The sequence below is a fragment of the Protomyctophum bolini genome (genome assembly GCF_963924005.1).
Source record: "Protomyctophum bolini genome assembly, chromosome: 20".
Classification (NCBI taxonomy): domain Eukaryota; kingdom Metazoa; phylum Chordata; class Actinopteri; order Myctophiformes; family Myctophidae; genus Protomyctophum; species Protomyctophum bolini.
The window spans coordinates 9998043-10016352 of NC_137881.1; the positions used below are offsets into that span (position 1 = coordinate 9998043).

An 18310-nucleotide genomic window follows, 5' to 3' on the forward strand; every position below is an offset into this window, starting at 1 on the left:
GCGTGACTCCCAATGGAAATGCATTGCGAGCTCGAGCTGTGCAACAGCTGCATCTGTCAGGTGTGAACGGCCCCTTGCTGTCCGCCTGTACCATCGCTGCAGTCTGCATCTCCTCACCACATCCACTCCGACCCTCTGCCTCGGCTATGTGCTCATCTCTCTCTCTCTCTCTCTCTCTCTCTCTGCAGTGACACACCACACGTCCATCTAATCATCCTCATCTGTGCTCTGTCCAGCTCCTCCTGCCTGCTCCATCCCTCAGGGGCCCACGTTTCAGTTCCATACGTCATACAACGTCTGACGCGGGCTTGAGTACACTTGCCCTTTCATCTTCAGGGACGGAGCCTTGGATGGTGACAAAGGCCTGTATGTGTGTATTAATAGTATTATATATACAGTATATATCCCCCCCCCCCACGTGCGCGCCGCGCCGCGCCGGGGCCTTGAGGGACAACCTGTGATCTCTGCAGTATGAAGGCATCCAGGTGCCACAAATCAAGTGTAAGCAGTGGTGTGCGGCGTGCGTGGGAGTGCGGTGGGGTGGGCGCCGGTTGTGGGGTTACGGCGTGGTCAGATATAGCACTGAGTGATGAGGTGGCATTAACGGCTCCCTTCACACATGCATGGACAGCAGGGCATCTGGTCGCTCAGGTAGCAAGGGAAGAAATAAAAGCCATCCCCTCGGCCTATGGTTGAGCGGCCTAATTTTGGTTGGCGCTAGCTGCTGTGGAAGGAGTGGCGCTGTGTGTGTGTGTGTGTGGAGTTTTTTGGGGGATTCCCTGCACTACGGCTTATGACGGCTTATAGAACTCCGAGGCACAGAATCACTGAACTATTTGCGCGATGTGCTTATAGCAGATTTACTGATAAGGTCGGATACAAACCTCAACAACTCAAGTGGCTTAGCCACGTAAGCTGTATTTCCAAAATAGCGAAAACAGCCAATCCACAGGCTCACTGTATCGGTTATACAAAAACCTGCAGGCCGAAGTGCCAAACAACAGTTGGGGGATTATTGGATGTTTGTACTGTACGTTTGGCGTGTTTATGAGCTTAAGCAGAGTCACAATTCAACAACACCTGAAACAAGAGAATTATTAAAGCTGTAATTCGGGACGTTTTTTTTTTTAATGTTACCAGTCTGTATGGTGAAGTATGTTAAAACAATATAGAGGGTATGCGTCATTTAACGTTGTTTAATGCAATCGGCTAGGAGCGGATATAGGACTTCTGTTTGAATGTACAGTATGGGCTGTAAAGGTAAGTATTTTTTGCGTCCCCGCATAATTTCCGGGTATGATGATGATTGAAGTATTTCACAGTAGTTGCTATTGTATTAACGCACGCACGCACGCACAGACAGTACAGTTGAAGCTTCAGTTAGTACTACGGTACAGTATATAAATATAACTCAATTGAAGTGCAGTAGTAGCTTGAACCAATAGACACGACGACGAGGGTTCACAGGTAATGATCATGTCTATACTAGGCCTTGAAGTGGCATCATGGTCACACAGGTGGTGTTTACTGTGGGTGTGACCACTGCGTAATGGGCTCCATAATCACACCACGTTATGCTCAGGCTGCACTGTAAGTGATAGCCCGGTGTAGAGTATCAATTTCACTGTTTCACCTGCCAGTGCGAGAGGACTGTGGGCGGCTGGTAGCAGGTGCTGGGCAGAGATGTGCCAAAGCAATCTGCCCTCTTTATTCGATCAGGGTCCGCTTGAAATGGTTAGGTGTGCTATTAGAGATTGATTACTTAGCCATGCGAAATGAATTAAAAACCAATTAGATATGTGGGAAATAAAAACATGGCTAATTGACTGGCAGGTTGCCGCGGATGTATCGTCGAGGATTACCGTATTCAATTCAAATCAGAGGCCTGATTGCATGATTATACGTCTTGGCTTGGCTTCCCGGCGCATCCGACAGGGCTGAGCTTGGTCCTGCTGTGCCGCGTACGGTTCTACATTGTCTATATTAGCTGAAAACAGTGGGGGAACTACAGGATACCGCTGCTTTGGGGTTGTCTAAAAACGTGCCTTTTTTTAGTATTCTAAAAACATTTGAAAAGAATGATGATAGACGATCTACCGATCGGGTTGTGAGCTTGTAGATCAGCTATTTTCAGAGCTTTGGCTTGCCACTCTTTCAAAATCTTTATATTTTCGTTTTATAAACAGAGATCACAGAGATCGTGGGCAGACTGTTATTGTGCAAAACATACCCCTTCAAGACAAAAGAAAAACATTTTCTCCCCTTCAAGTCCCAATTTAGTGAAGCCAATACCCAATTCCCCAGCCTCTCTACAAGTGTTCCATCTCTGCTAACTTGCTTGACACTCTTGTACAACAAAGTAGGCCATTAACAATCAACTGCCCTGTATCAATTCATTCATCCGCCACCGCCAACGTTTTTACCTTATTTTGCTGACCCACGGATCCCAGGATGTAAACAAAAGCTGTCTGGGGGTGTCACAAGGGCCTCTTCTATCTACCGGATGAAAAAATCTGCAATCCGTTCTTTAGTTATCGGCAGTTGGATATAGCTTGTTTTTTACCAAAAACGCAATCTGGGATAAAAATCTCAGATAGATTTTTATAATTTTTTATAAAGCCGAGAACATGGGGTGGAACATTTTAGGTAATTTCCAGTTGAATTCTTCTCTCAACGTCATACATTCATGCGTGGCCGAAGAGCACCCTCTTGTCTAGAGTCATCACTGAAAACACCAGATGACATAGATTTGCGTCCACGGCAGCCACACGTTGGATGAAAAGAACATAAAAATGGAGATACAAAGTCTCTGCCCCGACCGAGATGTTTTGTACACCGGTAGTAATAGATCTGCTAGTAACATCTCCCTTATAATTTCACCTCTCTCTCTCACTAACTTTTCTCCTCCCGTTTCCATTTCTCCTCCATTGCCATCTCCACCTCTTTCTCTGCACTGATGTACCCCCTGTGCATAGTGAATTAAGCACACACACACAAGCATCCCCCCCCCCCCCCCCCCCCCCCCCCACACACATATTGGAAAAGGGGTGGTGGGGAGAGCTGACCGTTTGCCTGGATCAAGGTCGGTCGATTTACCATGGAAACAGCACGCAAAGGCACATCTAATTAGTCATAATACTCGGGGGGGAAAGGAGGGAGGCGGTTTGCGAGAGGCAACAGCAGGACATTATAGTAACCAACAGAAAGGTCTCATAATAAAACACGAGCCAAGTCTGGAGAACCCAGATTTTTTTTGGACTTGGGTCTTTGTGGCACGACAGTGACGACACTTTGCCAAAATAGTTCGGAGTCCAGATGGACTCAGAAACACAGCGAGACGAACACATGTGGCTCTGACACCGCAATGAGCTCAACCTTTGAGAGGGAACCTGCTTGTTAAAGTGAAAGTTACAGAGAGAGGAGAGAGAGAGAGAGGGAGACGTTTTAATAAGGCGCTAAGAGAATAGACGGAGCATCTCGCTCCGGCGAGGTGTGGAGAAGTCAAGGTGAGAGGGCGGGCCAGAAGCAGATGTCAGCTATTGGGGCAGAGTCATGTTTATGAGTCATCATAAAGGCCTGGAGCGCCACATGAGCCAGGAGGGAATCTTGCTAATCTGCAAAGTGCATGAGGGAGCATGCACCCACCACCACTCTGGCACTATGAAGTAGGTGACACTATTTCGTAGACTAAAACTAAGGCGAAAAATGTTCGTTGACTACCTTTTTCCACTGACGAAAACTAAATGGAAACTAAATTAAAACTAAGCTATGATGACTAAAACTAAGACTAAATATACTGACAATTTCGTCTTTTGGTTCAAGTCTGGGCGCTCTGAAGTGCTGTGATGTGTCAAATAATATCTATCTAAGCTCAGTGAAGCCTTATTATATTCATCCCGCCAATGCTTCCACATACAAAAGACCCCCCACAGCTCACATGTAATGATTACTCAAGTGGCGGCAGCTTGAATGAAACCCTGATGGCTGGCATTACCCAATAATCAGCCAGGCATAACACTGGCGCTCTCTGTGATAAACCCGTTTTTTTGTTATTACGACTGATGGAGCGGATCAAAATTAATAAAATCAATATCTCCTCCATGGTGACGTGTCCATCGATTTAGCACCCCCCCCACCCACACACTCTCTCTCTCTCTCTCTCTCTCTCTCTCTCTCTGATGCTATTACAGGCGGATCTGATGGTGCAATTCTGCTGTCTGATGAGGAGATGGAAGGGAGGGCTGTAACTTATCCTGACAGAGAAGAATCAGCTCCTAGGGCAGAATACAGATGAAAACGTCCACTGCAGGAAGGAGGGACGGGCAACAGGACAGAGAGGGTGGAGCAGAGGATGGGGAGAGGGGTAATACTAGCAAATGCTACGTATATGCGCACACACGTACACAGGGGTATATAACCCATTTTGACCTGAGATCATCAGATTCTAAAAATGTCTTCTACATCCTGACAGTTTTCTGAAAAAGCTATGTTTCTATGTCAGTCGTTCTTCGATTTTTCAAAAATAGCAGACCTACAAGCTCGTAGCGCGCCACTCGGTGGCGTGCTACAAGCTTGTAGAGGGGCCAATATGTGAAAAAGCAACAACAACAACAAACAACCATCTCATTTCTTTCTCAGTCATCGTTTGTCACCGCTGTTCAGACGCTCAGACAACCCGACTTTGCACTCAGAATGGAGCGGCTAGTATGCGCTCTGCCACACTCTGAATCTTCAAATGGTGACCATCCAAGCGATCCGAATGTCTAAACGACCCGACACTCACTCACCAATCACTGCCGTGACCTTTGGATCTCCCATCTCCCGCAGAGCGTAGAGGTTTAGATCACATAGCCCGAGGGGACGGCTGTCTGAATGTGCTCCGTCCGCTGACCGAGTCAGTGGACACTAGACCATGATCACGGCTTTATTGGTTGCTGGCTGGTTGTCAGGGTGATATCACCATCCAATCGATGGATGGGCTCTGGCCAAGTCCGCTGCACATGTGTCGCTAGCCTGGTGACACCAAGTCGCTGTGTCAACTGTCAATATACGTTTTCCTGACTTCACTGCTGGAGGACAAGTGTCATGGGTGGCTGCTTCCCTTATTATACCCTCAAATCCTGACTCAGAAAGTGGGCGGCGGTGCCAGACGGCGCTGAATTGCCATGTCTGGAACCAGTATAACCCCCGCTCTCTCAATACAACTCTGAGTTTAGCAGTCACCTTAGAACGAGGCATTTCCTGACACCCAAACATCATGTGACATCATCAGGGATGGAGATGTGAAGACCCTGTCTCTGAGACTGATGTCGCAGTTAAGCCCATATATGGAGATCCCTGATGTCATCACTATTGGCCAGCAACGTTCCACATCTGACCTCAAACCCTTAGATCCCATCCATCCTTCCTCTTCAACCACTAACTTGCACTACTGATCATACTGATTAACACACCCTACTTTAGTATTGTTTGATGCATATTTAAGTTAATTTATGTTGTAAATAAATATATAATTGTGTACACTTTTAAACAGCCGTGTGTCTTCCTCCTATTTACTATGGCCTAAGAGCCAGCAGGTCATAACACTGTACACTCAAGACATGCTCCTTATATGGCCGGTAGAGAATTCATTCCATGTTGATCTGACCCCGCCCCCATGCCAAAGCGCCAGCGGTCTGCCCTCAACGAGGCGGATGCGCCCTTTAGAGCGAGGTCGTTTCTAACCCTCAGGCGTCTTATTGTTATGTGAGGAATCACATGTGTGCAATGCACCAACACATCGTTACAGTCACTCAGAAACCTTATTTATCTCCATATTTCTACTCCTAAATGAATGCCCTACTTCATCATACAATAGTGTCGCACAAAAGTAGTTAAAATGTAGATCTACAAGCTCACAACACGTTGAGCTAATATTTGCTATTTGAGCTGCTAAACAGCCGGAGGATCCTATTGATTCACCAATTTGAGTGGTTACAAAATCTAAATGTAAATAAATAATACAATTAAAAAGTAATAATACTAATAATACTACTACTACTACTACTACTACTACTAATAATAATCAGTTTCCAGACAGGTTTCCACTGGAGCAGGGACGAAATACTAAGAGCTGTGAATGCATCTCGCTCCCATCGAGGAGGGTCTGATCTGATTGCTTCATTTGGAAAGTGTCTGAATTCATAACACCATCCAGGCAAGATGGCTCGCCTGTGCAGTCACGTACACTGCCAATTTGAACGCCTCGGCATTGCCTCTCGCAATACACTGCAGGCTCTCAGAGAGCAAAATAGAAACAAGGGGAGTGTAACCGATAGTAACGCCGCTCTACTGAATCCACACAAGTTGTGTGTGCAAAGACTGCAAAAGGGCAGTAATTACAAGCAAAGAATTAACTGAAAAATGGGTTTAAAAGTGTTTCAATTGGTCAGCCAAATGAGATATCGCCATATAAGTGATATGACACTAATTGTATATCTGTTCTTATTGTTTATACCCCAAAAAATCATGAAGACTAATTTGACCTTTGGGATACGCAAATAAGTTGGTGTGTCCAAAAACGTAGTTGCTGCCCTTTCTAGGCAGCATTAATATGATGTATACAGAATACAACATCTTTGTTCACTTAGTCACTATAAGTTATTTGTCTCTACAGCATAATAGGTGCTCATTGTCCAAATGTGAGATGTGAAAATTGGGGGATATTCGCATAATGACGAATAAATAAAAGTAAGTTAGTGCTATGGTGGAATGAGCACCAGTAAGCTGCTCCCATGAAACCCAAAGACTAAATATCAGCAATTTTATATCACTTAACATTGACCTTTCAGCGTCTGTGATATTTTGTAGAGAACAAACACCAGTATACTGTACGTGACTCATGCTCTGTGGTGTGTTTCAAAAGGTCATTCATTACCACGCAAAATGGATTCATGATGCAGTAATTTGTTGGCTGGACCAAGGTCAATACATTTCAGCTGAACAAAAACAAAGGAAGTGATATTCAATTTAAATTGAATTAAATGTTCAATTGAACTGGTATGTCCACTAGAAATAAATGTGACTTACTTACAGTAAGTTAACTTAAGCATCTTCTAGCAATTTATTTTCCAAATGCACTGTCTAGGAAATGTGTTTACAATCAGAGGGAATACCAGCACTGACTGAAATGTCCTTCAGGTATTTATTAGTTGTAAAGCGATGATTATATTTGCCTATACTTCCTTACTTCCACTTTCTGTGGAAGTTGAGAGTTTGTAAATACATCGAAGATGCGAATGTAATCCATTCCTGGAAGAGAGGTCATCAACATGAACCCTAGTGTCCCTATTCTGGCGTGCAAAAAATATACTTTGTGTGGTGACCAAGTATAATATTAGAGAGCTGAGGTTACGAAAAGAAAGGAACCTTAGGGCTTAAGTGATTAACAAGAAGCCCTCGTTTAGCGAGACCTCGGCTAAGCCGTAAGTAGTGTCCAACTGAGCACAACAAATCTGTTTAATTTTGAATGGGTTCTCCATGCAAGCTCATAATGTTTAATAGTTGACAGTGTTGTGACTTGTATGAGCTCAACAGAATGTCAACGCCAAGTGCCTCATAGTAGAGCTAAGCTACTATTACTGGTGAGTGGTGAGGTATAAACTATTTGGGATATATTTAAAAAAAGGCTTTTACAGGTATAATGGCTTGTATAACTGTAGAAAACTGTGACTGCTGTGGATAACAGTGGACTCATCCTGTGGCGAAGCTCAATAAAAATGTAATTTTACTACATATATTAAATCCACATAATAAATCCTGAACACTGTGCACACCCGAAAACCAATTAAAGATATTACTTATGACGAAAAAAAGCACAATACTGTAAGGCAGAATACTGTTATCATTTTCAGCGCACATGCTGAAGAGAGATGAAGGAAGCATTAACATCCAATCAAACAAAGCAAACATGGAAGGCCAGCTTTACACTACGTCTAAACTCTAGACACATAATGGGGGGAAATAAAGGAGAAGAATACAAAAAAAATGAGCTAATCATCAGACTGGAGTGTCTTCCAGCGACCATTCTTTCCGGATAGAGCTGAAAAAGGATGTTGTGATGTCATACAATGCACTATCATTAATTACAGACGAGACATTGTTCGTAGACGCGCCGCTGCCTCAGAACACAACAATGCTACAATGGAGTGGCATCATTCTCCAAAAGGGATACTTCCGAACATGAGAGAATTAAGCAATATTACACGAGAGGGTGTGGTTTAACGTGATTATTGCCACGACAGTGATGTGGTAAGGAACAAGACGAAGTCGAGTTCCGCAAGCATCACTGAAGTGGCAATAATCACGTTAAACCACACCCTCAAGTGTAATATTGCAATTATACAACAGTTACCCTTAAAACTAAGAAAATCGCTTTTAATGACAGATGTAGTCACTACGACCACAAATGTCTCAAGAAACTAGCTAGCCTAAAACAGAGCAGCTGAATTCTTTGTTTTGATTAGGTGGTGAATGGTGCTGGTTTGATCCACGGCTAGAAGGCCGTTTCAACCAATCAGATTGCTTCCTCGAAACGACCTGTGGTATAATGTTTCTATAACATGTTCTGTTAAAGAAATGGTCATGTTAAGCATAATTTAAATAAAATGACATTCAGAGAAGCACTATAATAATAAGAATGCGAGAGAATTAAAAGCATACGTACTATAGGGCACACATTCATACTGGACTTCCAGGTACTTGTACGTTCCGGGGCACGGGTCAGGAAAGACATCCGGTCCGGCCACCACGGCACACTGCGTGCGGTTGTTACATCTGAAAGACAGAGAGGTGAGAGGTCAAATTAAACCATACAAAGATCTGCACCCAAAACACAATCCCAGCCCACCGAAGCGCCACGCTACGGCACATCAGCCAACCGTTTAGCGGCTGCTTAATGAAGTCGAAAGGATTGCCTTCGCTGGCAGAGATTATAAAGTCCACACATTTTCAGGTTCAGTAAACAGTGATTGCCGAGCTGTCATCAGTAAAGATCCTCTGTCAGGCCAAGGAGGACGAGTTGGACGCCACGGCCACACAGACGACGACGACGGCTTGGACGGCGTGCAGCATTTCTGGGCCTGCCATTACAGCGTAACGGATGGTTGGGTAGGGGGGGGGCAGACACAGTCAACCGAGTGCAAAATCAGCTCTGGATGTGAAATGGGGGTCTTCATTAAAAACACAATTATGGCTAGGGCAGCGTCCCCGTCTGCCGTTTTACCTTTGGCAGTCATCAATCAAAGGCCCACTTCGCATTCATGATGCGCCTCTCGCGGCCATAACGGCAGCACTTATACCTCACAACATTAACGGAACATTTTTGTATTGATCTCCTTGAGCTCATCATATGGCATGCATGCGGTAAAGCGGAATAATAATAATAATAATGAATTGCATTTTATAGAGCTTTTCCAAGTGCTCAAGGCGCTTTACAATGGTTCATTCATTCATACATTGGGAGGTGAAGCGGCGAACAGTCGACGCCAGCGTCCTCACTTCCCACATTCACACACCAATGGTGGCAAGGTATGGGGTTCAGTGTATTGCCCAAGGACACTTCGACATGTGGACAGGAGGAGCCGGGATTCGAACCGCCGACCCAGGGATCATTGGACGACCTGCTCTACCTCCTAAGCCACAGCCGCCCCGAATGGGATGGTTGTTGGATGGCGTTGTTCAGCTTACAGCCCCAAACCCCTTTTGGACAGGGCCTTGACGAGGCCTACCGTTAACCAGTGGACAGGGCCTTGACGAGGCCGACCGTTAACCAGGGAACAGACTATAATATGCACCGGCGTCCAGCAAATCTAAACCCATTTATAGGCTGCCATTATCTGGCAATATATAAAACGTATTTATTCTACAGCAAGGCTATTCACAGTGTAGGTCTTGGAAGGTCAAGGCGGGGTCTGACACAATGATTCATAAGCCACAATTAAAGGGTTCCCTACACCTTAATTAACATTGATTGGCTGCCAGCTAATCAATCGCCCCAGTGAGAGACAAGCGAAAAGGGCCCATCTCATCTCGAGCTGGCTTCTTTAATGAGATCTGGTCTGACGCGCGGCTCCCATGCCGGTTTTATGGGTTCACGACCTCCCGTTCCCCCCCCCCCCCCCATCCACCCCCCCTCCCGCACACCATTCACTCACCCAGATTACGGGGTGAGAACACCGGTCAGCAAACCTGTCCGAGGGCCTGTCCCATCCTATGAAGAGTTAATTCCTCAGCGGTAAAATGCCAGTCAAATAAATAAGGGGTCGATCCTATGAAGCTGGGGAAACAATTATAGCGGCTCCCCCTCCTTATCTCCAGATCCCCTTCCTTTCACTGCCCTCTCTGGTTTATTCCATTTAGGGGTCGGGGGCTTTGTAATCGCTTGGGCGACAACTGGAGTTAAGATGGAGTGTCAGATGGAATTAGAAAGAGAGGTCAATCGAAGGGATGTAACTGGTGAGAGGTGGCTGTGTCGCCCGTATATGTTGACGTGAGCCTGCACACGACGCCCGTATATGTTCACGTGAGCCTGCACACGAGCACACAGGAACACACTTGTTTACGTATATGTTCACGTGAGCCTGAACACGAGCACACAGGAACATACTTGTTTACGTATATGTTGATGTGAGCCTGTACACGAGCACACAGGAACAAACTTGTTTACGAATATGTTCACGTGAGCCTGAACACGAGCACACGGGAACACACTTGTTTACGGCATAACATGTCAGGCACAGTCCATCTGTGAGTTATGGATGTATAACTGATTGCTTGTGATTATTCACACATACCTCTCTCTTGCTTCATACAGGTCTACTCTAATAGTAGTCTATTTTTAAAATATTATGATCTAAAATGGCATAAAATCTTTTCAGATGGGGGATCTGCTGCCAAATATCAATCTTTTTGTATTGTGCTGGATGAGTTTGAGTAGTATAGGGTCTCATGGGAGATTTGAAATCCCAGTTGGTAATAACTCCCTCTTGGAGGGATTAAACATCAGCATGGGTGGGGTGCACTCTTAATCCCAGCCTTAACATCTATCTTGACCCATATTAAAAATCCATTTATAGCATCACTGTGCATTTTGCTCAGTGGATACAGCGGCCACATATCAGCTTCCCTTTAGCATGTGATGCTGAAGGCAGGGATAAAAAATGAAAATGAAAACAGAGAAAAAAGTATTACTGTTAATTAATTAATTGCTAATCAATGGCAGAGTAGGAGGGAATCAATAGCTCACACCATGTGCCACTAATACTTTGCAATTACCAAGTAGGACGTAATCAAGATTTCATCAAGCACTTGGCTCCAACGGAGCCCTTTGAACTAAGGGTAGAGGGAAATGGCTTCGCAAGGAATGGATGATTCAAATATGTTAATTAATAATTGGCCCACGTGGCTAGGACACTGTGCCGTGGGCGCAAAGTGACAGAGGGCAATCAGGAGCCTGTGCCAGCAAAGAATATAGTTATTTATCTGGTTTGCTGGCAGCTGTAAATCAGTGGGGAAATGAAAAGTGATAAATTAAACATTAAACTGGTGTAAACTCCTTTCTCCGAGACAGTTATTTAAAATGTATCTGCAATACTATGTTGCTCAGTACTTGCGTATGTATGAAGTCAATTCAGTTCATTCCAGTCAACTCAGTTGCTATAGTCTTTAGTCAGGTTACAAATTGTATCCAATCAGATTTGTATTGAAGGAGAGAGAAGTCAGACAATCGCAACCATGAGTTGCTGATAATTGTCAAATATGACCATCTTTGTTGTTCCCCACGCACACCCCAGTCTCGCCTGCATCATCATTGCCCTTTTCCTCCTGTTCCCTGCGTCTGGCGTTTGTTATAACTGGCAGATTACAGCTCAGACTGCCAGCTGACGTGGGGCGATGTGGCACAAAGCACCAGAGCTCCATGTAAGCACAAACTGTAATCACTATAATCGCCAGCTGAGCCCACCGCTGCCACCGATGACAATAAGTGGGTTGAGTCCTTTCAGTCTGCTGATCGTCCACACAGACTGACACAGGAAAAAGAAGAAGAGGAGAAAAAAAAGGGGGGGGAAAAGCAATTCATGTTTTCCGGTGACAGGGACGGCAGCAGCTGCTGTCGAAGGCGCGTGTATTTTGTCCTGCACCGGCTCGGTAATAAAAGAGATTTGGTGTGCACACACAGCGGTGTATCCTCTCAGCACTCCATCGGCTGATTCATATCAGAACAGATAAGTGCCCGCCGGTTGGACGGAAGGACTGGCGCCGATTGAAATAAAAAATAAAATACATGGCTTTGAGACAAAATATCCTTGTGGCGCAGCCAGACGCCGTTACTGCAATCTCCCTCCAGCATTCAGAACGGATTTGAGTGATCACTCACAGACGACCCCCTCAAGGAACTTTGCCTGGAGTTAGTCTAATAAGAAAAGGAGCTGGCAATGGCATCCTCCTGTGGGGACCTGGGTGAACGTCTTTCACAGTTCACATTATAGTCTGAGAGGAAACGCTCCCTGAGCAGCCAATTCTCCATTTGGTTTCACTTATAGGGAGCAAACATGTCCTGAGTGCCCTCCTAGATGTGTGAAAGAATCCCCCCGTCCCTCTCTCTCTCATGCCTATACCGTCCTCTCTACCCCGTACCCCTCATCTATCTATCTATCTATCTATCTATCTATCTATCTATCTATCTATCTAACCCTCCCTCTGTCCCCCAGTGCTACAAAGTAGTTTGTTTTTATTAGATTGCCTCAAGTGGCGAGGTGAGACAAGGATGTGCTTTGAGACTTGACGAGTGGCGCTCGCAGCCTTGTCCGACTTTAGCCTGGGCTCTGTGTGTAGTGTGTGTGAGTGTGTGTGTGTGTGTGTGTGTGTGTGGGGGGGGGGGGATGGGAGGTCAATGGGCTGAGTACACAGTGTGTTAGTAGTTTGTATTTCTCTGCGCGGGAGGGAGGGAGAAAGTGACCGACAGGTCTGGTCCCTCTGTTGGGACCCATTAAACTTTAGTGATGTTCTCTGCCGCCCACTGCAGGCCTCATTCATTATGTTTACCAGCTGTGCAACGCATAATCTATCTTTTCTCATTTTGCCTGTCTCTTGCTCTGGCACACAAAAACCAAAAAACGTCCTCAATGATCTTTTTAATTAAATTAAACAAATTCTCATAGGCATAAAGCGTGTAGGTCTGTTTTTTCCCCCTAAATGAATATGGTACCCTACTCTTTTTGTACAACCATGGAACACAAATGATAAATGGTGCATTTATATAGCGCCTTTATCCAAGCCGCTTTACATAGATTGTGCATTACATTCACCCATTCACGCACACATTCATACACCGATGGCGGCGGAAAGCACGGGGGACTCCGGGTTCGAACTGGCAACCTTGTGGTTACCATCCAGCCACTCTACCCCTGAGCCACCGCCGCCCACAAGAATAGCAAACAAATAGGCAATCTACAAGCTCAATGGTGGTGTGGAATAAATCTCCATAACCTTGAGGACACATTGGCATGTCGTTTGGCTATAAGGGCCATATGTCTTTGACTGATGGTTTAAAAATCTGCTGCGAACAGATTAGACAGCTGCAAGATTTCAGCTTTAAATGGCACGAGTGGGGAAGATGAGAATGCAACACACCCTGCATAGCAGTTATGGTGATGCATTTTATTAATTAAAAGAATATCAATCTGAACCAATAAATTGGGACTAATTAATAACTACATTGAAACAAACACAAACTATCAATACTAGATTAAGACTAATTCAGTATAATTGGATAATGATAATTTATATAACCACGGAGAAAGTAAATACATTCGATCCAAACATTCCTGATTTATGTTATAAATGTAGTGAACATAAAGGTACACTATTCCATTGCTTATGGGAATGTGAGGAGATTAAAACATTCTGGAGGTCTGTGGTCCATTATGTCTCTCAGATTTCATCAGGTTCCTCTTTGTTCTAAATTATTTATACTCAGTATTTATCCATTAAATTGTACACTAATAGTAAAGAAAAAATAATGAACTTAGGGGTAGGGAACTGTGGGACATTGTGCATTTTTTTGTTTAACTGTAAACTGTAAAAAAAACACATTACATATGTGTTTTTTTTGTTTAGTATTTGTGCTGCCATGTGGTTGTGGGGGAAGAATGTGAATAGTTGCTTTGAAAATACTATGTTGTAAAGAAAAATCAATAAACATGTTTAAAAAAAAAAGAACTACATTGGAACACAGGTTTCTTTTTTTCAATTTCCATGTAATGTAGCTTTTAGTGAAGGTTCAATAAGGAAGATCTTAACCAACGCTTTCATTCGGCCTATCATAGCTTGTCATTTCTGTTCTCACACTGTCAAAATCTGTTCACAAATCCAAGCACTTTGCAGCAGCCAATCGGGTGATTTGACTGCGCCTTTAAATATCACTGCCTCTGACACTTAGCCATTCTCTTTTCAGTTTGCAACAAGCAACCCACCTCCACCCCCAACACCACCTTGTCATCTAGTGTTGAGAAGGAAGGAGGTTCATCTGCTCAGCTGCCACCACCAGCGTCTAGACTCCAATGCTCCAATGGGGGGTTCTCCCCATTAAAAGCTAATCTTATTCGATAAATGCAATCGAAGTCTAATCGCCCAAAATCTTCTGCTATAAACGTTCGCCATTTTGCTTGCTAAATTGCTGCCACAATAATCCTTCCAATAAACATTAGCTTATTCCATATTGGTGTGATCTCTCCTATTATTGAAGCGGTTTTGGGCATAAGAGGTTTCCAGTTTTCCACCCGAAAGTACTGAAATACAAGATGGTGGAACATCATGGTCTTTAGCACAGTGGTTCCCAAAGTGGGGTCCGGGGACCCCTAGGGGTACTTGAGGGAGTTCCAGGGGGTACCTAGCTCAATTAGAAAGAGTTAGGAACCACATGGACCCTTATCGGAGTGGACAAATGAAAACACTCTCAGAGTTAAATTCTCAGAGTTAAATTAACAGTGATTTTACAATATAAATTGGGGTACCAGAAATTGAAATGCTATTAAATCTGGGGTCCGTAGCATAATGTGTGTGAAACTGGGGGTCCATGAAATGAATATGTTTCGGAATCACAGCTTGACACGACCCCCTATGGTCCAATGATGATCAAAACACGTCATCCCTGTCGGGAAGAAACCTTACATTTCCAGAATTGTTACTTTTCAGGAAAGGGGCAAAATAACCGGTGATCCTAAATAGTTACCATTCCGCTCTTGTTAATACATTTCATCAGTTAAATGCTTATAAAACACACAGGCAGTTCAAACCACTTTCAACCGGGCAACCGGGGGGGGCTGGGTGGTCGGGGAGTCATAACAAAGATCAAATATGGAGATGCAAGGTTTTTTGTTTCGATATTCAAAACAAATGATTGCCGAGTGCTTTAGTGTGGCTGCTTCATGAAGATACTGGAGCAATTATCAGCTTAGGTTCCACTGTAATGTGTTTGTGTGAACACTGACAATAGTTGGTTAAATATGCCGCGTCGAGGTTAAATTTGCTTAAGACTTTGTTTTAAGTACAATTATTTATCCTCTGTAGTCTGTATGCATCACTCATTTGATGTCCCCAGTGCTGATAGAAACAAATTAATCCCAATAAGCAGTTATTTATTTCCATAAAATGTCACACACTGCCTCTGATGTTTGCAAATTGCTAGTCTATATGAAAACCTTTAAAAACAAAAACTCCTATTTATTCACGTATTTACATTATTTTATAAATGAATTTCAGTAATATTATACAGATTGATATTATTCTAATTAGGGGTGCACACTGCACGATATGAAATTATGACCGATATCCGATGTCCGATTATTTGCTGGGTCATATCTGCCGATAGCGATTCTGACCGATTCCGATATTATACAGAGGACCACAATCTACCAGATCTACAAGCTCATAGCTTGTAGAACTTGTAGGTCTGCTATTTTTCAAAAATCGAAGAACGACTGACATAGAAACATAGCTTTTTCAGAAAACTGTCAGGATTTAGAAGACATTTTTAGAATCTGATCTCAGGTCAAAATGGGTAGTATTCAATCAATCAATCAATCAATCAATAGCCTATACTCTGTTTTCACAACTGAATGAGATCAGTACACAAATTAAATGTAGAAAAAAAAATTTTACTTAAGATTTTACATCATATTTGATTTGGCTTTTGTTCTAGACTAGAGGTACTAGAAACGTTTGATTTATATTGAACTCATTGATGAGTTTTTACATTTTTCATTTGTATTTATTTGTTGCTGGTGAAAACCGATTAAAAAATCAGGGTTATTCCGATACCGATATGGCATTTTTATGAACGATATAATGGCCTCTAATTTCTCAAATGAACCACCAAAACGTGAAACCATTGGATGAAGACATGGCCCATGTGGCGACAACGTTTCCTCAAGGTTATGGAGATTTATTCCACACACCACCATACAGTAGATAGATACAGTACATATCCAGTCCAACACCAACCTACAGTAAACACATTATATGCAGTACATAGCCAGTCCATACATTAATGTGGACGTGCACACGCACGCTCGCACAGGCACAGGCACGCACACGCACACACACGATAACAAATAATATCATGGCTTCAATTAATCCACACATTCATTTATCACAGAAATCCCCATAGTCTTCATCACCGCACAGCTGATGACATGTTTTTCTTTATCCATTTGTTCCCAAACGACACAAAGGGAGGCTCAATGAAGATTAAAAAGCCAAGAAACAGATAGATGGGGAATGAATGCAAACAACATACTGTAAATATAGGCGTGATTGTGGGCGTTGAGGATTTAAAGTGCATTGCTGAAGGGATCTCACTGTTCTCAAGCGCTTATAAACTCCCATGGTGCATGCACACATGCAAATACGTGCAAATTGTCTAAAGTGTGCATGCACAAACACGCGTGCACGCATCCTTGGCCTATGAATGATTCATGTGGATTGTCACCGCAGAGATGATGATGATTGCATATTAAAGATGACAATAAGCTATTGCTGACATGGCTGTTTGGGATGGAATCAGCTAAACGGCGGAAAAGTGCAGTCGCAAACACATCAAGTGACATCTAATGATTATGCTTTATGCAAACACTACAGTACATGCGACAAAACCTGATATGCCTTCCATTTTTCTATGGGATTAGATATGTGGAACCATTTGGCACAAATGCAGACATAACGGTTTACTTCTGAAGGAAACATGGAGTGTGTGACTTTGAATGCCACCACACGAACTAGTACGCTTCATCTTGAGAGAATAAGGTATTTTCTGAGGAACAGGGAGAGACAATTTGATAAGGTTTGGCTGCCCCTTGTCCATTACTTGAGTAGAAACAATTAATAGACAGGATACCACTGATATGGTTGACTGTACGCCATTTTATTTTCAGATGTTTGCCATTTTTCAAATTATTATTACAATTTTATTCTATAGTATGCGGTGTCACTGAGCAGTATGGGTGGGAGGGTAGAGTGTTTTCTTTCATTTTTTGTTTTGTAATGTAAAATGTAATCACAATGTTTAATCTACAACAATTTATAATCTGTTCTCAATAACTATTTGACAAAAAAAGAATGAATGCCACCACACGTGCAGATGCTTTAGAAAAGATGGTCATTAGAAACGGTCAGACTAAGGTCACGAACACTGTCCCTGGCAGCTTCTCTTTGATTACAGAAATTGAGCAGCTTGGACACACTTTTTTATTCCTTTCCTCCAAGTATAATCCCCCTCAGACATCAACACAGATTAGTGGCTTTCATAGCTGTTTACGCTATACACAATCCCCCATCTCTACCGCGTTGTATTCAGAAGATAAGCTGCATCTCATCCTGAGGCGACAGCACGTCAAAACAAAGCAAAGAACGAAGAGAAGAGCATAAAGTGGACTCGAGTAGTCATTTATTTTAGACCACATTGAGTTCTTCAGTGTTTGCATTCTTCTACTTCAGACCTTCTGGAAGGATGGCAACATATGGATCTGTGTAGTGGGGCCTTTTGTCATGGCGAAGGTCCAAGACATTAAAGGCGAGGAAAACGCTCAGACTGGTAAACATATGCATTTTCTTCCTCGCTCCTCTATGTTTGCAAGAGTGGGCACTTTCTCCAAGGCGATGACTGAAACCATATTTTGGAAAGGAACACAAAGGGGTTGGCCTGGTTTATAGCTTAAAGTGATGGATGAGACAAATATAGCCGATGCTCTTCTAAACATTTCTCCCTCTCTGA

General features: G+C 43.4%; 1 protein-coding gene across 1 annotated transcript in view; it reads right to left on the minus strand.

Annotated features, from left to right (window-relative positions):
* LOC308335713 (adhesion G protein-coupled receptor L3) overlaps positions 1–18310 on the minus strand; it is a 276097-nt gene that overhangs the window by 121897 nt on the left and 135890 nt on the right. The window contains exon 5 of the mRNA XM_080792874.1: positions 8705–8814. Within this exon, the coding sequence (XP_080649000.1) occupies positions 8705–8814 (110 nt within the window). The remainder of the gene's footprint in view (positions 1–8704; positions 8815–18310) is intronic.